This window comes from Cetorhinus maximus, chromosome 6, assembly GCF_964194155.1.
Source record: "Cetorhinus maximus chromosome 6, sCetMax3.hap1.1, whole genome shotgun sequence".
NCBI lineage: Eukaryota > Metazoa > Chordata > Chondrichthyes > Lamniformes > Cetorhinidae > Cetorhinus > Cetorhinus maximus.
Window position 1 is genome coordinate 126,897,664 of NC_135884.1, and position 24,594 is coordinate 126,922,257.

Sequence of the window (24,594 nt, forward strand, 5' to 3'; positions counted from 1 at the left end):
TAAGTACCCATCCAATTTCATTCCCAAAATGGTAATATGCATGACCTGCTCAGCATAGGTCACTGCAAAAGTAAGTATTTTTAATAGATTCTTTTGTATTCTTTCCTTTTGGCGAAAATTGTTTTCTTTTTCAATTGAATCAATAACATTTTTAGTAACATTTTAATAAACTTAATTTTCCAATTATGAAACTAAATCATGTCTTTTGAACAATTCCAGCATTCCAGCTTTATTCCCAGAGTCTCCACGCTGGCTTCTTGCAACCAGACAGATTGCGAAGTGTAAGCAAATGCTGCGAAGTATAGCAGCTAGCAATGGTGTCAGCATGGATGATGAATTATACACCCCGTGCAATGTGTTTAATGGTATGTGACACGCTGTGAATTTGTAATAGAAAACCCGATTGAGCTCCATTAGTGTGTTCTAACACATTAGTATAGAACAAGTCCACCAAGCCTGTTCCTTACTTAAAGTGCATTTCACTTTCCCACTTAGCTGCATGTAGAAAGCTCTACATAAATAAACTTGACAAGCCGTCTATACCCCTGCTTCCTCCACCATCCCTCTATCTCCACAATTCCACAAACATTTTCTGGTTGCAGTACTTCTGCAAGCACACAAACAGTTATGCTCTGTCTAATATTTGATTATCAATTTATTCTTGTAACCTACAATTATGGGCAGGATATTGAGAACGGTGGGGTGGAGCCCCCTCGCGGCCCCATAAAATGACGCGGGATGACACGTCGGGCGGAACTCCCGACTCACCCCGCGTCATTTCATTATCCAGGTCGGCGGGGGCGCAGCCAAATCAGCTGTGCACCCACTGACCTGTCAACGGCCAATTGAGACCATTTAAAAAGTAATTGAACTCGTTTAAGGACCTGCCCGTCCAACCTTAAGGTTGGCGGGCAGGCCGGGAGCCCTGGCAGGCTTCAGAGAAGGCATGAAACCTCATCCCGGGGCGGGATGAGGTTTCATGTAGGTTTTTAAAAGTTTAATTAAAATTGATGGACATGTCCCAACTCATGTGACACTGTCACATGAGGAGACATGTCAGGGAAATTTTATTTTTCTATATTTAACATTTTTGAATTTGTTGCCGACCCCCCTGAGGCAACACTTTGCCTCAGGGAGATGAGTGCGCTCTTTCGTGCGCATGCGCGAAAGAGTGCACCCTCGGCTTAGGGAATCTCTCTTTCCCCCCCCCGCCCCCCCCCCGCCTTGCACAGGGGGCGCATAGCGCTTCCTGGCGGACGTCATGCTGGGTGGGCCTTAATTGACCCACCCACGTAAAATTGCGGTGCGTCCCCAATTTGGGGTGCCGATCGGAGGCACGCCTGCACGTGCCAGGTCCTGAACTTCCCCCCCCTGACAGGGGGAAAATTCTGCCCTATGTTTTCAACCATGTGTATCTGAAACAAAACCGGCTGGAGATGCAACAAATCTGTCAGCATCTAGGGAAGAACAAAGGCAGGTTAATATTTTGAATGACCTTCCAATGAACTGAAGAAAAGATGAAAAAGTACTTCATAGAATTTTCTGAGGTTAGGTGACTGCACTTCGAAGTAATGCCTTGTAAAGCATTTTGGAAAGTTTGAGCAACATAATTTGAAATATAAATACACATTTTTCTCTTTAAACCTATCATCAGTCTGTTAACTGTTGTCTGCCAAAGAAGCAGATATTAAGATGGTTGACCAAAAGAGGTAGATGTTGAGGAGGATCTGAAAGGGCTGGAGGGGCAGTGGGATTTAGGAAGGAAGTTCCAGTGTATGTGGAAGCATGGTTGCTAGTGGAGGACAATTTATTTATTCTTGGGATGTAGACATAACTAGTAAGGTTGACGTATTGACCATCCCTAGTTTCCCTGAATGCCTGAGGGGCTCACTGGATTATTTTAGAGGGCAGTTAATCAACTATACTGGACCAGAGTCACATATAGGCAAAAACTGGGTACGGGTGACTGTTTTCCATCCCTAAAAGAGGTTAATGAACCAGTTTTGGGTGTTTGTGACAATCCAACACCTTCAAGGTGATTTACTCTTTCTAGCTTATTATTTCCAGATCATCAAATTGCCATCTCTTTCAGTTATGAACATGCCTTTTAACATTTTAGAGACCAGTGTCACATTTCTCCTCAATGTTCTGCTCTCCACTGAAAACAAATTCAGTTCTTTGAGTCTCTCCTAATAACTTTAGCCATAAATTTGAAAACAAAGCTGAATGCATCAGGCAGCATCTATGGAGACAAGTTAACATTTCAGGAATATAAACCACAACGTTAATGTTCTTTTTAAGTAGGAACAGTTGGGCACATTATTCAAAATATGTTATGAGCATCTTATTACATGTTATTACATGAATATTTTCCTTCAGTGCATTAAAGATTATTACTGAGAGCTTTGCTTCCTTCTTCCCCTACCCCACCCCCACCGCCCTCAACCACAGAGATGGATTCCATGTTTGGCGAGTATACGCAGCCTCGTCTGTATACTTTCTGCGATATGGTGACCACGCGAGTCATTTGGAAGAACATCTTGATACTGGGGTTTACCACGTAAGTAAAGCTGTTTAGCAATAAACTTTTTCTGCTACCCAAGATCCACTTGTTTTATTTCAGAAATGGGTTGAAATATTGCCCTGCAATCTTGGATGCACATTGATCAGTTTGCACCTCTAATGTGGTGTAACAACGACTTGCATTTATGTAGCACCTTTATTCTCGAAAAAAAAACCCTAATATGACATACAGGTTTAATCAAAAGTATAGATCGGAAACCAAAGAAGCAGATATTAAGATGGTTGACCAAAAGAGGTAGCTGTTAAGGAAGATCTGAAAGGGCTAGATGGGCAGTAGGATTTAGGAAGGAAGTTCCAGAGTATGTGGAATAGGAGGGGAAAGCATGGTTGCCAACTGGGAGGCTTACTGAACTATTTTAGAGTACAGTCAGTCACCTACTCTGGACTGGAGTCACATGTAGGCAAAACTGGGTAAGGGTGACTCTTTTCTTTCCCTAAAAGATATTAATGAATCTGTTTGGTTCATTGATTAATGAATTAGACAGTTCAACACCTTCAAGGTGACTTACTGATCCTAACTTCTTATTTCCAGATTATCAAACTGCCTTCATGATGTACAGGTGGCCAGAAAGTATGTGTGTTGGGGCCCAGGTTGTGGCGGGGTGGCATTGTATGATTGGATTAAGTTACAGAGAGAATGAGAATGAAAATGTAAAATTTGAGGCAATATGGAACTTTATTTGCAGTCACAGAGTAGGTTGAGGTAATCAGCATTCTGGTTCAAAAACCAAGATGGTGACACTGAGACTGATGCGGTCATTGGCAAGGGATCAGAGTTTCTAGCAGGGGCCAGAGATGAGTATGGCTTTAGTCTTTCCAGTACTTAGTTGAAGAAAGTTGTTGCCGTACTGCTTGTCTGCCCTCTAATCTTGGATGTGCTGCAAAGATAGTGGCTGGTGGAATGGTGAAAAGAGGTGATAGAGCACTGGAGCTGTGTGTCATCAGCATTGATATTTAGACTGAGCCCATGTTTTTGGACAATGTCACCATGGAGAAGCATGTGAATGAGGGGGGAACCAAGGATAAATCGTTGTAGAACAATGCTGGGGCTGGAAGAGAATCCATTGCTGGAGATTCATAGGCTTTGATCAAATAGGTAAAACCCAGCCAAATGAGGTCAGCCCTGCCAAGTTGGACAGTAGTAGATAGGAATTGGGGAAGGATGGTGTGGTTGACCATATCAAAAGCTGCAGAAAGACTGAGGAGTGTGATGCAGCATGGCTATAGTTACAGAGAATGTGTGAAAAGAGTTTGAATGTTCCTAACCTAGTTTCTTGTGAACACAAAAGGACATATTATTTCATGGAATGCAACCTTTCAAGTTGGAAAGTTGGCTGTTATTAGGAACCGTGACTTAGATGCAGTTCCTTGGGTGGGGATTAGATGCATGGCTGAGTATTGTGTAATAGCCTGTGCCTAACAGTGACTGCACTTCAATGTTTTGGGAAGTCCTAATACAGGAAAGGTGGTATGTGAATGTTATTTCTTTGACCTTGCATAAATTACTTTTTGTAGTGTGGCTTTTATAAGAATATTTTAAATTCTTGCAAAAGAGTTTGTGAAGCCACTGGAGAAAATGTAATCAACTACTGGTATACTGGATGAGACCAGAGTTCTACTAGAGACACTACTTTGCAAATTAAATAATTATAATAAAATTTCCTTTATGATTAAAATTAACTTTTTATTGAGTTTAAACCAATAAAAAATGGGACCTATGGTGCCTGTGTCAATGCTGACTCCATCAATGCTATTCTATTCTCATTTCCCTCTTTTTCCCTGTTACATTTTATTTTTCCTGTTTATCTAATTCCCTCAAGTGCTCTAATTAATTGACTCAACTTAAATAGCCACATCCTGTAGATGGTGAGGGTGGGAGTAAAAAGAATTCTCCTAATTTTCCTCCTTTGTGCTTCCTTTACTGATTCTCTTTTGAACTTCTTGGGTTATGCCATGGTGAAGGATGCCAACGAGTAGTTGAAAAGTGGTGCAAACATACAAGATATTTAAAGTCAGGAATGCAGTTGGAAAAGGCCATAAAAATGGGCAAATCAAATTTTGAGTTTATTTAGGAATGCACAAAAAAAGATGTGATTACTAAACTGAGAAAATAGTTTTGCCAAAGTTCACATCCTACATGTAGTTTTGGATACCCTTAAAAGGTTATTGGATTGAGTCATGGGCCGGGATTTTCCAGCCCCGTCATGGCGAGACCCATCGTGGGAGATTCAGTGGCCTACCCAAAAGTCCATTGACTTTCGGCGGGACCAGACGATCCTGGCGGTGGGTGGGGCTGGAAAACCCCACCCATTGGCACTCTCCTAGCTGGATTATGTTTCCATTCTATTCCTATACATTGGTCACATATCTGTTATTCTAAACTATTCATCCTCCTGCAGTTTCTTGCATTCTTCCTTAGTTTGCCATGATGGTCAACAAATTTTGACATTCTCTTAATGCACAGCTCCAAATCGTTTTAAAGGAGTGGTCACAACAGAGATCCATGCAACATGCTACCGGTTACATCTCAAGAATCAAAAATACTCCACTTATCCCCTTCTCTGCTTTCTATCCTCCAGCTACTCTGAGACATACTGCCGTTTTAGCTTCTAGTACCATGAACTCTACGTGGCACCATTTAGATAACGGTTCTTTTGAAAATCCACGCGTAATCGCTTCATTACCTTAGTCTACACTCAGTTTCTTTATTTAATTTGATTAATATTATTCACTCTTTAATAAGCAGTGTTGTGTTCCTGAAGGATCATCCCTTTCTAATTATTAACCTAATGTTGTCCCAGCTTGTGCTGTCTAGCAGTTCTCCTACTACTGACACAAGGCTCTTTTAATCACCCAAAAGTGAGCCATGTGCAAATTGGCACAGGGCAAATAAGATTAGAGAGATGAATGTGTGGCTCAAAGACTTGTTGGTAGAAGTGGGTTCCGGTTCATGAGGCACTGGCATCAGTACTGGGAAAAGTGAGGGATGTACTGTTAGGACAGTCTACTCCTGAACTGTGCTGGAACAAGTGTTCTTGTGCATCGCATAACTAAGGAAGTAGGAAGGGTTTTAAACTAAATAGTGGAGGACAAGGGATCACATGGGAAGATGTGGCATATCAAAGAGTGGTATATCAAAAGAGCAGAGACAATGTAAGAGAGGAATATATTAATATGGGAAATGATAAACAGACCATGACAGGAAGGGTCAGAAAGTACAAGTCTAAGAGTAAACCAATAGATAAAGCTAGAAGTTACAAAAATAATAAAAGGACAAAACTTAAGGCTCTGTATCTGAATGCATGTAGCATTTGAAACAAAACAGATGAACTGATAGTGCAAATAGAGATAAATAAGTATGATCTAATTGCCATTACAGAGACAAAGCTGCAGGATGGCTTAAATTGAGACCTGAATATTGAAGGAGATGTGACTTTTAGGAAGGATAGGAAGTTAGGAAAAGGTGGGGGGTTGGGGTGGCTCTGTTAATAGAAGACAACATTAGCACAATAGAAAGAGATGACCTAAGTTCAGGAAACCAGGATATAGAAGTGGTTTGGGTAGAGATGAGGAATGACAAAGGCAAGAAGTCACTTGTGTGAGTAGTGTACAGGCCCCCTAACAGTAATCACACGGTAGGATGGGGTATGAAGAAGAAATAGTAGGAGCTTGCAGAAAGGTGCGGTGATTTTAATGTACGTATGGGCAGTAGCGTAGATGACAAATTTATAGAATGTTTTCAGGATAATTTCTTAGATCAGCATGTTCTGGAGCCAACCAGGGAGCAGGCTATATGAGACCTGGTATTGTGCAACAAGATAGGATTATTCATGACCTCATAGTGAAGGTGCCCCTATGTAGCAGTGATTGTGCTAATGTTGTCTTCTATTAACAGAGCCACCCCAACCCCCCACCTTTTCCTAACTTCCTATCCTTCCTAAAAGTCACATTTCCTTCAATATTCAGGTCTAAATTTAAGCCACCCTGCAGCTTTGTCTCTGTAATGGCAATTAGATCATACTTATTTATCTCTATTTGCACTATCAGTTCATCTGTTTTGTTTCGAATGCTACATATTATGATATGATTAAATTTTACATTCAGTTTGAGGGAGAGAAGAATGGCGCCAAGACTGGTACTTTAAACTTAAATAAGGGCAATTACAAGTGCATGAAAGTAGAGCTAGCAAAAGTGAACTAGAAATTTAGGATAAGGGATAGGTCCATAGAGATGCAGCGGCAGACATTTATGGGGATATTTCAAAATATACAGAATAGATACATTCCAACGAGAAAATTCGAAGGGGGGAATCCACCATACATGGTTAACTAAAAAAGTTAAAGATAGTATCAAACTTAAAGAAAAGGCACAGATGGGTGGCAGGTCAGAAGATTGGATAGAAAATAAAGAACAGCAAAGAATGACAAGATTAAGGAAGGAAAAATTAGAGTACGAGAGAAAGCTAGCTAGAAATATAAAGACAGAGTTTCTATAGATTTTTTAAAAAAGTTAGTGAGCATTGATCCTATAGAAAGTGAGCCTGGGGAACTAGTAAAGGAAAATAAGGAGATGGCAGATGAATTGAACTGATATTTTGCATCGGTATTCACCATAGAGGATACAAGTAACATCCGAGAAATAGCTGTAAATCAGGAATTGGAAGGGAGGGAGGAACTCAGGAAAATTGCAATCACCAGGGATGTGATACTTGTCAACTCGTAGATCCAATAAGTTGTCAAGTTCCTGGGTTCTGATAGATTTCATCCTAGGGTCTTGAAACAAGTGGCTAGTGAGATAGTTGATGCATTGGTTTCAATTTTCCAAAATTCATTCAATCCGAGGAAGGTTCCATTAGATTGGAAAATAGCAAATGTAACTCCTTTATTCAGAAAGGGAGGGAGATAAAAAGCCGGAAACTATAGGCTTAACATCCATCATAGGGAAAATGTTAGAAGCTATTATTAAAGACCTTGTAATAGAGTACTTGGAAAAATTCAAGGTAATCGGACAGAGTCAACACGGTTTTATGAGAGGGAAATCATATTTAACCAGTTTATTGGAGTTCTTTGAACAAATAACAGGTGCTTTGGATAAAGGGGAACTGGTGGATGTACTGTACTTAGATTTTCAGAAGACATTTGATAAGGTGCCTCATCAAAGGTTATTGTGTGAAATAAAAGCTCGTGGTGTAGAGGGTAACTTATTGGTGTGGATAGAAGATTGGCTAGCTAACAGACTAGGAGGAGGCATAAGTGGGACTTCTGGTTGGTAGAATGTGACAAGTAGTGTGACACAGGGAACAGCGTTGGGGCCTCAATTCTTTACAATTTGTATAAATGATTTGGATGAAGGGATTGATGGTATAATTGCTAAATTTGCTGATGACACAATGATAAGTAAGAAAGTAAGTTGTGATGAGGACATGAGGCTACAGAAGGATATATATAGGTTAGGTGAGTGGGCAAAGATCTGGCAAATGGAGTATAATGTGGGAAAATGTGAGGTTGTCCATTTTGTCAGGACAAATAAGAGGCATATTATCTAAATGGCGAGAGATGCAGAGGGATCTGGGTGGCCTAATGTATGAATTGCAGAAGGTTAGTTTGCAGGTGCAGCAAATAATTAATAAAGCAAATAAAATGTTATCATTTATTGCAAGGAGAATCGAATACAAGAATAGGGAGGCTATGCTTCAGTTATACAGGGCACTGGTGAGACCACACCTGGAGTACTGTGTACAGTATTGGTCCACTTATTTAAAGAAAGATGTAAATGCATTTAAAAGCAATTCACAGAAGGTTTATTAGATTAATACCTGGAATGGGCAGTTGTCTTATGAGGGAAGGCTGCACAGGCTAGGCTTGTATTCCCTGGCGTTTAGAAGAGTAAGAGGCAATTTGACTGAAACATATAAGATCCTGAAGGGACTTGACAGGGTAGATGTGGAAAGGATCTCTAACTCGGCCACCCTTTTAGAATAAGGGGTCCATTTTGGACAGAGAAGAGGAAAAGATTTTCTCCGCGGGTTGAGAGACTTTGGAATTCTCTTCCTCAAAAGACTGTTGAAGCAGAGTCCTTGAATATCTTTAAGGCAGAGGTAGATAGATCCTTGATAAGCTAGGGGGTGATAAGTTATTGGGGGTTGGCAGGAATGTGAAGTTGAGCTTAAAATCAGATCAGCCCTGATTTTACTGAATGGCGGAGCAGGCTCGAGAGGCTGAGTGGCCTACCCCTGCTCCTAATTTGTATATTCTTTTGTAAAGTGTAGCATTCACTACCCATTGGTCTTCTAGGGCAATTCCTGTTCCCAAAGAATGGTACTTCAGCTAATTGATACCTTGAGCATTTAAATACACAATACATTAAACTACATTTAAATAACTTCAAAAATTTAAGTTTCCTCAAGCCACATAGTAACTTGTATAATATACACATTCCTTCCTTCTTCTCATCTATAAACACAATGACAAAATATTTATTTAGCATCTCTTATAGCAGATAGTAAGGTAACTTCCTCGATCCTTTATTGGCTTCATCGCTTTCTGGCTATCCACTTGCTCTGGGTGATAAAAGTAGCATGAGACTTTTTTATCTTACATATTGACTACTGGTCTTGTCTTACATACTTTAAAGTTCTTTCTTTTATGCCATCAGTTTCTCAGTATTCTTTGCTCTCTAGCTTACCACTACTAGTGTCCTTGACTTGACATGGGGTTGACCTTCTTTGAAGTCATACATTTGTTACTGCTTTTGTGATTTGTGACCAACATTGACATAATATTCTTTGGTATATCTTTTGGAAAAAGTAAATTGCTATTACTTAATAATAATTTGGTTAAATTGAATAAAGTTTTCTCTCTGTTAATAAATCAAATGGAGAATTCAGGAGAAACGACTTTACCCAGAGAGTGGTTAGAATGTGCAATCCACGAACACAAAGCTGAATACCTTAAATGGATCTAAGAGGAGCTTAGATAAGCACATAAAACCAAAAGGGACAGAAGACAGGAATTGCTGATAAGATTAAATTAAGAGGGCGAGAGGAGAATATCTTTTTTGGAGAATAAGCAACAGCCTAGACCTGTTGGGCCAGATGACCTGTTTCTGCATTGTAAACTATAATTCTATGTAGTTTTTAGTTCTTTAGGAAAATCTCTACTGTTCCTAATGGTACTGATTTTATTTTTTACTGGTGGCGTTCTACAGATGTTGACAGCGTTCTAGTAATTTTCCCAAGTCATCAGTCTTCATGTATAAGCCTGGAGAGTGAACAATAGTGTCTATTGGACCATGGAGGGCACTCTCCAGGCTCATAATTGAGACTGGAAGAAATTCTGCTAAACAATAAAAGATGGCTTCCCGCACTCTTGTTCAAGAAATAAAAATTTTTAACCTGAAGACAAATTGGTACTTTCACCTTTCACTGAGATTTAAAGTTGACTGGTTTGTGTAAAATAAAAATGCCTATTTATTACTATCTTACCACTATCTATGATTCTACTTTCCCTCCTCTGAATTTTGATGCTGGTTAATGTGTTAGCCATTGCAAGGAGTCCACTGAGAGGGAATAACCTTATTCGTTTCATCTCAGGTTCATTGGCAGTGGAATCCAGAATTGCTTTTCCCAAAACCTCGTTGCTTATAGTCCCAGCTTCCACTTGAGCTATTTAGTCATTACTGGTGCTGAAGGTGTGGCCCTTCTTTTCCTATATTTTACCGTGAACAAGTTTGGCCGACGTGGTATTCTACTGCTGTCAACAATCATCACAGGAATGTCGTCACTATTGTTGCTTGCTCTTATACAATGTAAGTATAGGTGATTGCTACAGATTTTTAGCATGGAATAGAAACATGTTCGAATTTCTAACACATAGCTATAATATTTGTAGTGTCTGTTGCCATTAATTGTAGTTCCTGGTGAGAAATTTTATAATAACTACAAAAACCTACTCTACTGGATCATCTAGATAAAGTCATCTGGGACAACAATCTTTCAGAATGGTATAAGTGAAATATTTTGGCTTGTGTAAAAAGAGAAAAGGAGCAAAGCGATGGGTCTTAGATTGATTTTAATCTCTTCCAACTTTGCACACAGTTGCTAAATTGCACACACAAGTGAAAAAGTTGCTTAGATTGCAAAAATGACAGACTTACTGTGCAATTCTACAAGAACATTGCTGTTCAAGAACATAATGGGAACGTTGCTGGATTCTGTGGGTGAGATTGTCATGTTTGACATATGGTGACTTGTAGCCAAACTGAGGACCTAAAACAAACCACTAATTTCTAGGATAGGCAATGGAACAGCTGCTGAAAGGTAATAGTGCTCTAAAGCTTTCCACTATACAGTATAGATTAGGAAGTTCTAGGTTTTATCCCTGACTTTTACTGCCTTAGTGAATATTACCTGAGCTTTGGTGAAGCCACAGTCCAATGGTTTGGGCATATTGGCCAGAGTTCTTGCTCTTAATCACCTCAATGACTACCCCATGAAAAATGTATCTGGTGGATGTTGGTTAGGGGCACAATTACTGTTGCCAGTAGGCAAGGGAGGATGAAATAAAGAAAATATTTGGTAAAATTGAAGTTCATGGGAATTTGAGGGTAGGAAAGCTCTCCACTGGTTGGAGTCATACTGAATATAAAGGAAAATGGTTCTCCTTGTTGCAGGCTAATCAGCTGAGCTCCAGGGCATCACTACAGGAGTTCATCAGGGCATTGCCCTGAGCTCAAACATCTTCCCTCCAACATAAGGTCAGAAGTGGCGATGTTCATTGATGATTGTAGCGTGTTCAGCACCATTCCCAATTTTTCAGATAATGAAACAGTCCGTGACTCCATGCAGCAAGACATGGACAACATTTAGGCTTGGCCTGATAAATGGCAAGTAACATTTGTGCCACATCAATTGTCCAACAGTGACCATCTCTAACAAGAGAGAGTCTAACCACCTCACCTTGATATTCAATGGCATGACAATCACCAAATCCCCTACTATCAACATCCTGTGGGTCACCACTTACCAGAAACTTAACTGGACCAGTCCTACAAATACTGTGGCTACAAGACTAGATCAGAGTTTGGTTATTCTGCGGTGAATGACTCACCAGATTCCCCAAAGCCTTTCCACCATCTACAAGGTACAAGACAGGAATGCGATGGAATATGTTGCACTTGTCTTGACGAGTACAGCTCAAAGAATGCTCAAGAAGCTCAAACCCTCTGAGGCAAAGCAACTGCTTGATCAGCACCCTATCCACCACCTTAAACATTCACCCCTCCACCACTGGCACACCATGGCTGCAGTGTGTACCATCTACATGATGCACTGCAGCAACTCACCAAGGCTTCTTGGACAGCAACTTCCAAAACTGTGACCTGCACCAGCTAGAAGAACAAGGGCAGTAGGTGCTTGGGAACACCACCACTTGCCAGTTCCCCTCCAACTCAATCCTTCCTAACTTGAACATATTACTTAATCTTTCCTGAGTCAAAATCTTGTAACTCTACCGCATCAAAATTGTGAGTATACCTACACCACTTGGACTGCAATGGTTCAAGAACACAGCTCACCATCACTTTCTCACGAGCAGTTAGGGGTGGGTAATAAATGTTGAACTTGCCAGCAATGTCCATACCCTGTGTGTGAATAAAAATAACCTTGGTAAATTGGTAGAAGTCCCTTTAAAAATAAGGTGCTATTTCTACCATTTCTCTGACATTTGTGTAATTTCCCTGGTTACCTACCCAGTTTATTCTGAAGTTCTATTTTTATTTTTCAACTAGTGCTACTCAAGTGTATGAAAATTGAACTTTGGGGTACGTGAATAAAACCTTATTTGAGGAGCTAGTGTTACGTTTGCTTCCATTGAGCCAGGAGAATAGAATTTTATTTTGTAGAAATTTCTACTGAGTATATTAATATTTTGCCTATATTTTAAACATGTTCTTTTTCAACAACTTGTATTTATATAGTGCCTTTAACATAATACAACACTCCAAAGAGCTTCAGAAGATCATCATAAAGCAAAATATGACACCGAGCTATATAAGGAGATATTAGGTCAGGTGGCCAAAAACTTTGTCAGAGGTAGGATTTGAGGAGTGTCTTAAAGGAGAAAAGTGAGGCGGAGAGGTGTTGGGAGGGTATTCCATAGTTTAGGGCTCATGCCTCCCTAATTGCATTTCTTTAAAATTTAAGACCCTAGTTTCAGACTTGCCTACATCACTCTCTCACGCTTGAAATGAAATTTCATCAAATTATGGCTACTTTTTCCAAACTGATTTGCCCAATCTGGAAGATTAAAAGCCTCTGGATTATCGCATTACCTTTGTTACATGCTTGCCTAATTTGCAGAACCACAAAGGTAATAATCTCCAGATTACTATCTGAGCCACGTGCAAATTGGCGTAGGTTAAATAAGATTAGAGAGGTAAATGCATGGCTCAAAGATTGGTATGGGGGAAATGGGTTTCGATTCATGGGGCACTGGCACCAGTACTGGGGAAGGAGAGAGCTGTTAAGTTGGGACGGGCTTCATTTGAAACATGCTAGGACCAGTGTCCTGGCGAATCGTATAACTAGGGTTGTAGATGGGACTTTAAACTAATTAGTAGAGGGGAGGGTTCAATTGAAGGGAAGTTTAAAAAGTCAAAAAGAAATGCAAGAGCAAAGGTGCAGGGTCGGGGAGAGGCGAACAATAATCAAAGTATAACAGGAAGGGGCAGAAAATATAAGCAGAAGAATGCAGCAGAAATTAGAACCAGAAATGAGTAAAAATGGTAAAAAGTCAAAGCTTAAGGCTCTTTATCTGAATGCACGCAGCATTTGTAACAAGATAGATAAGTTTACTGCACAAATAGAAATAAATGGGTATGACTTGATAGCTATTACAGAGACATGGTTGCAGGGTGACCAAGACTGAGAATTCAATATTTAAGGGTATTTGACGTTCTGGAAAAATAGACAAAAAGGAAAAGGAGGTGGGATAGCTTTGTTAATAAAGGAAGGTATCAGTGCCGTGGTGAGTAGTCATATAGGTGCAATAGATCGTGATGTGGGATCAGTTTGGGTGGAAATAAGGAATAGCAAGGGGAAGAAGCCACGGTGGGAATTGTCTATAGGCCCCAGAAGAGCTGCCTCACTCTAGGACAAAGTATAAATCGGGAAATAATGGAGGCGTGTAAGAAAGGTGCTACAATTGTCATGGGTGATTTTAATCTGCATATTGACTGGACAAATCAGATTGGCAGGGGTAACATGGAAGATGAATTTGTAGAGTGCATCAGGGATTGTTTCTTAGAGCAATACATTACGGAGCCTACCCAGGAATGGGCTATTTTAGGTCTAGCAATGTGTAATGAGGTGGGATTAATAAGAGATATCGTAGTTAAGGATCCTCTAGGGAGCAGCAATCACAACATGGTAGAATTTCTAATTCAGTTTGAGGGCGAGCAACTCTGCTCTCAAACCAGTGTCCTCAACTTAAATAAGGGTAATTACAGAGGTATGAAGAAAGAGTTGTCTAAAGGGGGCTGGGAAAATAGACTAAGGGAAGGGTCAGTGGATAAGCAGTGGCAGACATTTTAAGCAGAAATTTCATAACGCTCAGCAAAAATTTATCCCGGTCAAAAAGAAGGACTCAATGAGAAGGATGAACCACCCGTGGTCAATAAAGATGGTCAAGGAGAGTATCCAATCAAAAACTAAAGCATACAAAGTAGCAAAAAGTAGTGGTGGGCTAGAGGATTGGGATTTTTTTAGGAACCAGCAGCAGATGACTAAAAAGCTAATAAAGAGGGCAAAAATTGATTGTGAAAGTAAATTGGCAAGAAATATAAAAACAAATGGCAAGAGCTTCTACGGGTATATAAAAAGAGAGTGGCTAAATTGAGCATGGGACCCTTGGAGGATGCGACTGGAGAATTGATAATGGGGAACAGGGAAATGGCAGATCATTTAAACCAATATTTTGCATTGGTCTTCACAGTGGAGGACACTATAAACATCCCAAAGATATCAGGTAAGCAAGGAGCTAATGGGTGGAAAGCTGTTGTAACAGCCTTTATCACGAGGGACAAAGTATTTGACAAACTAATGGGACTAAAGGCAGACAAGTCGCCAGGACCTGATGGCCTGCATCCAAGGGTTTTAAAACAAGTGGCTGCAGAGATAGTGGAGGCATTGGTCGAAATATTCCAGAACTCACTGGATTCCAGGAGGGTCTCAGCAGATTGGAAAACTGCTAATGTGATGTCCATGTTCAAGAAGGGAGGGAGATAGAAAGCAGGAAACTATAGGCCAGTCAGCCTAACATCTGTTGTAGGGAAAATGCAAGAGTATTATTAAGGAAGAAATAGCAGGACATTTAGAAAAGCTTAACGCAATTGAACAGAGTCAACATGGTTTTGTGAAAGGGAACTCATGTTTGACAAATTTACCAGAGTTCTTTGAGGATATAACAAGCAGAGCTGATAAAGGGGAACCGGTAGATGTAGTGTATTTGGATTTCCAGAAGGCATTTGATAAGGTGCCACATAAAAGGTTATTGCACAAGATATTTGGGCATTCACGGTATTTGGGGTAATGTATTAGCATGGATTGAGGATTTGTTAACACACACAAGAAAGAGAGTCAGGATTAATGAGCCTTTTCCAGGTTGGAAAGATGTAATTAGTGGAGTCCCACAAGGATCAGCCCTGGGGCCACGATTATTTACTATCTATATCAATGACTTGGAGGAGGGGGCAGAGTGTAATGTATCCAAATTTGCTGACGATACAAAAATAGGTGGGAGGGCATGTTGTGCTGAGGACATAAAGAATCTGCAAGGGGTTATAGATAGGTTGAGTGAGTGGGCGAAAACTTGGCAGATGGAGTTTAATGTAGGAAAGTGTGAGGTCATGCATTTTGGTAGGAAGAATCAAAAGGCAGACTGTTAAATGGAGAGAGACTCCAAAAAAGTGCAGCACAGAGGGATCTGGGTGTTCTTGTGCATGAAACACCAAAACGTTGGTATGCAGGTGCAGCAAGTAATTAAGAAGGCAAATGGAATTTTGGCCTGTATTGCTAGGAGGTTGGAGTTTAAAAATAGGGAAGTCTTGTTACAACTGTACAGGGTGTTGGTGAAGCCGCGCCTGGAGTACTGTGTACGGTTTTGGTCCCTGTATTTAAGAAAGGATATAGTGGTATTGGAGGCAGTTCAAAAGAGATTCACTAGGCTGATTTCTGGGATGAAGGGGTTGACTTATCAAGAACGGCTAAACAGGTTAGGCCTTTATTCATTAGAGTTTAGAAGAATGAGGGTTGATCTTTTTGAAACATACAAGATTCTGAGGAGGCTTGACAGGGTAGATATTAAGATGATGTTCCCACTAGTGGGGGAATCTCGAGCTAGGGGATATAGTTACAAAATAAGGGGACACTCATTTAAAACTGAGATGCGAAGGAATTTCTTCTCTCAGAGGGTGTGCATGTCTGGAATCCTCTACCCCAGAGAGTTGTGGAGGTTGGATCACTGGAAATATTTAAAGAGGAGGTAGATAGATTTTTGAAATATCGGAAAGTTGAGGGCTTTGAGGAGCTGGCACGAAAGAGGAGTTGAGGCCTGGGGCAGATCAGCCATAATCTTATTGAACAGGGGGGCAGTCTTGAAGGGCCAAATGGCCTACTCCTGCTCCTATTTCTTATGTTCAACGCTATGATTACTGTTAGGGTAGCTAATAAACTATTTTCAGCAGTATTTTCCGCCCTTTGTCATTCTTTGCAAATCTGTATTGATTTGCTTGTTAAGATCAATTCTCACTACTGCCTTTATCAGGGCTGTCTAAAGGTGTGGACACTAATGGTGGGGCAATTAAAATCGGGGATCCTTAAGAGGCCAGAATTAGAAGAGCACAGATATCTGAGGGTTATGGGGCGGGGGAAGATTACAGAAATCGGGGTTGTGAGATCAAGGAGGGATTTGAAAACAAAGATGAGACTTTTAAAAGTCAAGATGTTGCTAGACCAGGAACCAAGTTAGCTCTAGGGTAGGGTCTTTCTCAGTCTGGAGTAAATTTAAATTTTCATGCACTGGGCAAAGCACAAAAAAGGATGTAACTGAAGGATTGCACATCCATTACAGAACCCTGCTCAATTTCTCTTTAATTTCAGTGGAAGAAAAACCGGTGGGTTCTGTGATCCAAATGTGATATCTGCATTTTATTTGCCTTTCTAAGAGTGCTGCCTAGGTGATGAAGTGAATTTACTTAAAGCGCTCTATATGTATATTTAAAGTGCTATAGTGGAATGCACAAAACATTTGTAATGAAACAGATGAATTTGTAGGACAAATAGGCATAAATGGGTTTGAGCTAGTAGGCATTACTGAGACATAGCAGGGTTATCAAGGTTAGGAATTAAATATCCCAGTGAAGATAGGCAAAATGGAAAAGAAGCTGGGATAGCCCTGGTAAAGGCAGTAGTGAGAACAAATCTTAACACAACAAAGCAGAGACAGTGTGGGTAGAGCTAACAAATGACAAAGAGCAGAAGACACTGCTGTAAATAGTTTATTAGGCTCCCTAACAGTAATCATAACGCTGGACAGAGTATAAGGCAGCAAATTGGGGAAGCATGTAACAAGGGTAACCTGGAGGCTTTTAATCTTCTAGATTGGGCAAACCCATTTGGAGCAAGTAGACATAATATAATGAAATTTAGTATTAAGTGTGAGAGTGATGTAGTTAAGTCTGAAACTAGGGTCTTAAATTTTAAACACATGCAATTAGGGAGGCATGAGTTAGCTGAGGTAAAGTGGGCAAGTAAGTTAAAAGATATGATTGTAGATAAGTAATGGCCAACATTTAAAGAAACATCACAATTCTCGATGAATATTCATTTCCTCTAGGAATGAAAACCCTACTGGAGAAACACTACAGCCAAGGTTAAGTAGCAAAGTTAGGGATAGTATTCAATTAATAGAGGCTTACGACACTTCTTGGCAACATTGTAAGCCTGAGGATTGGGAGGGTTTTAAAAATTAGCAAAGGATGTGCATGAAAGTAATAAAGAAGGGGATAATAGGATGAGAGTAAACCAGCAAGAAATATTAAAACAGATTGTAAAAGCTTTTACAAGTATTTATTTAAAAAATCAACAAAAGAAAACATGGGTCCCTTAGAGGTAGAGATGGGAGGAATTATAATAGAGAATAAGGAAATGGCAGAGACATTAATAACAATTATTCCTTGTCTTTTTTTTTGACCAGTAAGAAGACCCACACAATATACCAGAAAGTCTGGGGAACCAAAAGCCTCATGAGAGTGAGGAACTTAAAGTAATTATCAGTAATGGAATACATACTGGAGAAATTAATGGGGCTAAAAGCTAACAGTCTTAGGACCTAAAGGCCTACATCCTAGATTTCTAAAATAATCAATTGCAGAGATAGTGAATGTATTGATTTTGATCTTCTAGAGTTCCCTAGATTCTAGAACGGTCCCCATGGATTGGAAGGTAACAAATATAACCTTGTTCAAGAAAGGAAGGGGAGAGAGAAAATGGAAAACAAGAGGGCAGCTAGCTTGACATCAGTAGTAGGGAAAACAAGAGAATCTATTATTAAGGATGTGGCAAAAAAGCACTTGAAAATTCACAAATTGGTTAGAGTCAACACAGTGTTACGAAGAGCAACCATGTTTGTGAAATCTATTAATTTTTGAGGATGTAACTAGCAGAGTTGATCAGGGAAACCATCTGATGTAGTATATTTGGATTCTCTGAAGGCACTCACTTAGATGCTAATAATGGGTTTAAGGTATTGGGAGTAATATATTAGTTTGGATTGAGGATTGGTTCATCGATAGAAAATGGGAGAAAAGGAATAAACAGGTCATTTTCAGAATGGCAGGATGTAACTATTGAAGTGCTACAAAGATCAGTGCTTGAATCTCAGCTATTTGCAATCTATGTCAATGATTTAGAGAATGGAACTGAATATAATATATCCAAGTTTGCTGATGATACAAAGAAAGGGAAAGTAATTTGCATTTTTTGCCATTTTGCTTTTATTATAGTAAATGTTGGGATTCAGAGGGTTTTGTATGTCCTTGTACACGAATTACCGAAAGTTAACATGCAGGTACAACAAAGAATTAGGAAGCCAGGTGTATGCTAGCTATTGTTTCATGGAGCTTGGATCATAAGAATAAGGTGGTCTTTCTTTGGTGAGATTACACCTGGAGTACTATGTACAGTTTTGGTTTTTTGCCTAAAGAAAGGTATACTAGCCTTAGACGGAGTACAAAGAAATTTCACTTGATTGATTCTTAGGAAAAAAGAGATGACCTAAGAGGAGAAATTGAGTAAAATGGGCCGACATTCGCTGGAGTTCAGAAGAAAGAGAGATGATTTCATTGAAACATATAAAATTCTTGGCATCTACCCTGGTAAACCTTCTGAGAAGCTGTTTCCCCAGGCTGCTGAGCCTGATAGTAGTCTCAGGATAACAGTTAGCCTTTTAGGAATGACATGAGGAGAAATACTGTTCCTTCAGAGGATTGAAAATATTTTAAATTCTCTACCCAAGATAGCCATGGATATTAAGTCATTGAATGCATTCAAGATTGAAATTGATAGATTTTTGGGCACTAAGGGAATTGAGGGATATGGAGATTGGGCTGAAAAATGAAGTTATGTAAAATTTTAGCCATAGCCTTATTGAATGGCGGATCAGGTTTGAAGGGAGCGTATGGCCCACGCCTGCTTTTTTTAAATGTACTAATGCCCTATGATTGTTTACAGCACCTCAGTCTATGACAAATGCAGTTATGCCAAATCTGGTGCTAGTAAAAACAACAGGATACACTATGGGCAGAATTTTTCCCTTTTCGGGCGAGTGCAGTGGGCGGGCCTCTGGAGCAGCCACGAAATCGACCGTCGCCCACAATCGGGCACTGACACGATTTCTCGCTGGTGGGCCAATTAAGGCCCGCACAGCGTGAAACGCAGCTCCACACTGACCAGGAAGGGCCAATTGGGGGCCTGTCGGCCACCGGGTCCAATGGCGACCTGGCAGCCGGCTCAGGAATGGCCCAAGCAGCCCCAGAAAGGCTGCCAGGGAAGGACGTCTGTTTGCCATTGTAACGATGGAGTCGTGCGGCTGCAAACACCAGGCCGTGGGGCAGGTCTGGTGGGCACTTGGCCCCCCCACTTTTCTGATGAGTGCCTCGCTGTCCTCCTGGAGGAGGTGGCTGCCAGGAGGGACACCCTTGTCCCCAGAGATGGGAGGAGGAGGCCACTGCACTTCACAAAGAGGGCAAGGGAGAAAGTGGCAGCCCTGGTGAGCAGCCATGACATGGTGCAATGAACATGGGTGCAGTGCCGGAAGCGTTTCAATGACCTGCTGCGCTCTGGAAGGGTGAGTACCGTGCTGGCATGGATAAGTGTGCAGAAGTGCTACGGTGTGGCCGTCCCCCGATGGACCTCAGGGATGCTAGAGCCTGAGTGCCAACTGTCAACACGTTGGAGCCGGCCAAAGGGGTGAGCCCTGGCTGCTTGGACTGAGTGCCTTGCACTCAAGGGCCACGACTCGGATGTGCCCTGTGAGGTGTTCCTCAGCTGGGGTTGGCCAGGCTGCAATGGCGCTGCAGGTAGAGAGTGGACTAATCAATGCTCCTCTGTCCTTTCAGGAGCAGAAGAGCCATAACCAAGTGGAGAGGGCATGTACAAGTAGAGGCCCGCCTAACCTGCTGCTGCTCTCCTGATTCAAACAGGGCACCCTAGAGCTCGAGAGCCGGCATGCTCCCCATGCAACCGGATGTGGAGAGGTGGAGGTCCCAGATGAAGGTAAGAGTGCAGTGCACAGAGGTGAGAGTTTCGGATTGTGCAACCATTCTCGTGTAGTCTCCTCATTGACGGAAGCCTCAAACTTGGAGTCCCCATTGATCATTGAAAGACGATAGCACCGTGATAGAGATCTCCATTGTCTCACCCGTGTGCCTGGCACGTGCAATGACAGTGTGATGACTTTAACTAATGGCATCTCCTTCTCCCTTTTAGGTTAGCCAGCAGGTGTCCGATCTGCAGACCCCGAAGGGCCACCCTGACACCAGAGGACCACTGGGCATCATTTTCACCTGTGTCACACCCGCTCGCTGAAGCAGGCACCAGCACAGATACCAGCTTCTCAGTGGGCATTAGAGTGGCAGCTAGTATCTTGGCGCACATTGGTGAGGGCACTTCACAGTCATTTGAGGTGCAGGCAGAGTGTGCCCAGGGCGCCAGCAGTCAGAGAACTGCTGGAGACCAGGACCATGGGTCAGTCAAAGGCTGACGATGAGCCTCTGGAGTCATCCTTTAGGCGGCAGACGATGGATATCCAGTGAGATGTGCAGGAGGATCTGGCGGAGATCCATGAGGGTCTGCGTGCCATGGTCTCCATGATGGAGGAGTCCCATGTGGAGCGTGAGCACTGTGTTGATCGTCATGGATGAGCGCACTGCCTCCTCCATTGGGAGAGTGGCGACACTCAGAGAGAGGCAGCTCCAGGGACAGAATGAAGGATTCCTTGGGTTGCGCTCGAACCTGCAAGCCCTCACACTGACACTGACCTCAGGTGGTGAGTGTCAATGTGGGAGACGGATAAGGCACCCAGTATCCCAGCTAAGTGTCCGTCCATCAGTCGTGTGCGGGTAGGTGCAGAGCTACTTCGCATTGGCACACAAGCTGCCTGTCATCTCTGCAGCCTCCTCTCAGGGCACTCCGGATGACGGCAGCAGCTCCTCTGCCCCTCTGCCAGTGACCGTGGCATCTGAGGCTGCGATGCCTGAGGAGATGCCAGGTGTGGCATTGGCCACTCCCTTCCAGGTGGGGCGAGCACAGGCTCCATTGGCCAGAGGACGACCACTAAGGTCATCAAGGCCAACAAGTCAGCAGGCTGTCTCCAATGCCGGTGCCAGTGAGTGGGGAACACCAAGATGTAGCACGTGCAAATGTAAGTCAAAGGCACCATGAGCACAAGAGGCACAGGTCATGGGTGATTTTATGTTCATTTGTGAAAACAAAAATCTAAAAGCTACTGCGGATGCTGGAAATCCAAAACAAAACAAAAACAGAATTACCTGGAAAAACTCAGCAAGTCTGGCAGCATCGGCGGAGAAGAAATCAGTCAACGTTTCGAGCCTTCATGGCCCTTCGGCAGAACTGCAGCATAGTTTCAACAAGGGAGAAATATAAATTGATTTAAGGTGGGTGGGGGGGGGGGGGGGGGGCGGAAGAGACACATTGAGGGTGTGGTGTGAGCAGATAATAATCAAAAGATGTCACAGACAAAAGGGTCAAAGAGGTGTTGAAGGTGGTGTTCTTTGTCTGAGAAAAGTGCTAATTAAGAATGGAAAACAGGATATTCAAAGTACAGCTCTAGTGGGGGTGGGGTGGAAAGACTAAAGGTTTTAGTTTTAGATTTAAAAATAATGGAAATAGGTGGGGAAAGAAGAATCTATATAAATTATTGAAAAAAAAGCGGGTGGGGGGGGGAAAAGAAACGGGGTGGGGATGGGGGGAGGGGGAGTTTAAGATCTAAAGTTGTTGAATTCAATATTCAGCCCAGAGGGCTGTAAAGTGCCTAGTCGGAAGATGAGGTGCTGTTCCTCCAGTTTGCGTTGGGCTTCACTGGAACAATGCAGCAAGCCAAGGACAGACATGTTGGCAAGAGAACAGGGTGGAGTGTTAAAATGGCCTCCGCCATTTCCGCCAACTCCAGCATGATGCCACCACCAAACACATCTTCCCTTCACCCCCCCTTGACGGCATTCCGTAGGGATCGTTCCCTCCGGGACACCCTGGTCCACTCCTCCATCACCCCCTATTCCTCAACCCCCACTTATGGCACCTCCCCATGCCCACGCAGAAGATGCAACACCTGCCCCTTCACTTCCTCTCTCCTCACCGTCCAAGGGCCCAAACACTCCTTTCAAGTGAAGCAGCATTTCACTTGCATTTCCCCTAACTTAGTCTACTGCATTCGTTGCTCCCAATGCGGTCTCCTCTACATTGGAGAGACCAAACATAAACTGGGCGACCGTTTTGCGGAACACCTGCGGTCTGTCCACAAGAAAGACCCAAACCTCCCTGTCGCTTGCCATTTTAACACTCCACCCTGTTCTCTTGCCAACATGTCTGTCCTTGGCTTGCTGCATTGTTCCAGTGAAGCCCAACGCAAACTGGAGGAACAGCACCTCATCTTCCGACTAGGCACTTTACAGCCCTCTGGGCTGAATATTGAATTCAACAACTTTAGATCTTAAACTCCCCCTCCCCCCATCCCCACCCCGTTTCTTTCCCCCCACCCCCACCCGCTTTTTTTTCAATAATTTATATAGATTCTTCTTTCCCCACCTATTTCCATTATTTTTAAATCTAAAACTAAAACCTTTAGTCTTTCCACACCACCCCCACTAGAGCTGTACTTTGAATATCCTGTTTTCCATTCTTAATTAGCACTTTTCTCAGACAAAGACCACCACCTTCAACACCTCTTTGACCCTTTTGTCTGTGACATCTTTTGATTATTATCTGCTCACACCACACCCTCAATGTGTCTCTTCCCCCCCCCCCCCCCCCCCCAACCCACCTTAAACCAATTTATATTTCTCCCTTGTTGAAACTATGCTGCAGTTCTGCCGAAGGGCCATGAAGGCTCGAAACGTTGACTGATTTCTTCTCCGCCGATGCTGCCAGACTTGCTGAGTTTTTCCAGGTAATTCTGTTTTTGTTTTGTTTTATGTTCATTTGTGTTTACTTTATCTATACTGGTCTGGGAATGAAGACCAGAGCAGTTTATGTAAATAATTTGGAATTGTCAAAATGAGATAAATTTTGTTTTTGTCGTCATGGCCTGAGTATGCTTCACCTTTTATTTTATTGGTACAGGGTATGCCAGTATGTAATACTGGACGTAAATGCCTTTGAACTTTATTGCACAGGCACTAAGTGTCCTTTGTGTTCAATTGAAAGGGTCCTTTCAGACATTGGGGATGGAGGAGGCAGCTCTGGCATGCGTTTGAAACTGAGTTTTGGTAGCCTAGCTGAAGAAGCGTTGGATCAAGGCATCCCTGGTGTCCCTGCCTCCCTGGAGACTACCAAGGTCTGGCTCCACACCCTCAGCGTTCTCACCGTGCTCATCTTCAGACTCACTACTGGACTCATCATTCGTGGCCTGTGCAGCTGTGTCAAGATCCCCTTCCTCCAGTGGGTCCCCCCCTTGCCAGTGCCAGATTGTGGAGACTGATTGTAACCACAATCAGTGACACCAGCTCTGGCAGGTATTGTAGCGGTCCCCCTGAATGGTCCAGGCATCGGAAGCACATCTTGAGAAGACCTATGGTCCTCTCTACCACCGCCCTTGTGGAGGCATGACTTGTAACGCTATTCTGCCTCTGTTCTGGGTGGCAGAGAGGCATCATGAGCCATCTCTTCAGCGGACAGCCCTTGTCACCCAGCAGCCATCCATCCAGTTGGGCTGGAGCACTGAAGAGCCTCAACATCTGGGAGTGTCTCAGGACACTTGTACAAACCTACAGAATTTGCATCCATGGAGTGGAATCCTTTTCTGTTGACAAAGGCACCCAGCTGACCCTCTGGCACCTTGATGGCCACATATCTGCAGTCGATGGCATCCTGGATGTGGGGGAACCCAGCAATCACTGCAAAGCCTCTGGCTCACTTAGCCTGGTTGACCTCGTCCGTATGGTAGAGAATAAAGGTACCCGCCTGAACAAAGCTTCTGTCACCAGCTTGATGCAGCAGTGGACAGCTGATTGGGAGACTCGCAAAGATCCCCCACTGAGCCCTGGAAAGAGCCGGAGGCATAGAAATTGAGGGGCACTGTAACCTTAAGAGCCACTGGCGTGGGGTGTTCACCTACACAGTCGTAACTGGTCTTAGGCCCAATCAGCTGGCAAATGGAGGTCATGGCCATCCTTGAGAGGCGGAGCCTCCTTTGGCATTGCACCTCAGACATATTGGGG

General features: G+C 42.5%; 1 protein-coding gene across 1 annotated transcript in view; it reads left to right on the top strand.

The window, feature by feature from the left end:
• Positions 1 to 24,594, top strand: part of slc22a31 (solute carrier family 22 member 31) — a 69,805-nt gene that overhangs the window by 39,826 nt on the left and 5,385 nt on the right. Inside the window, exons 5-7 of the mRNA XM_078544461.1 lie at positions 220 to 365; positions 2,452 to 2,560; positions 10,175 to 10,389. Of these exons, the coding sequence (XP_078400587.1) occupies positions 220 to 365; positions 2,452 to 2,560; positions 10,175 to 10,389 (470 nt within the window). The remainder of the gene's footprint in view (positions 1 to 219; positions 366 to 2,451; positions 2,561 to 10,174; positions 10,390 to 24,594) is intronic.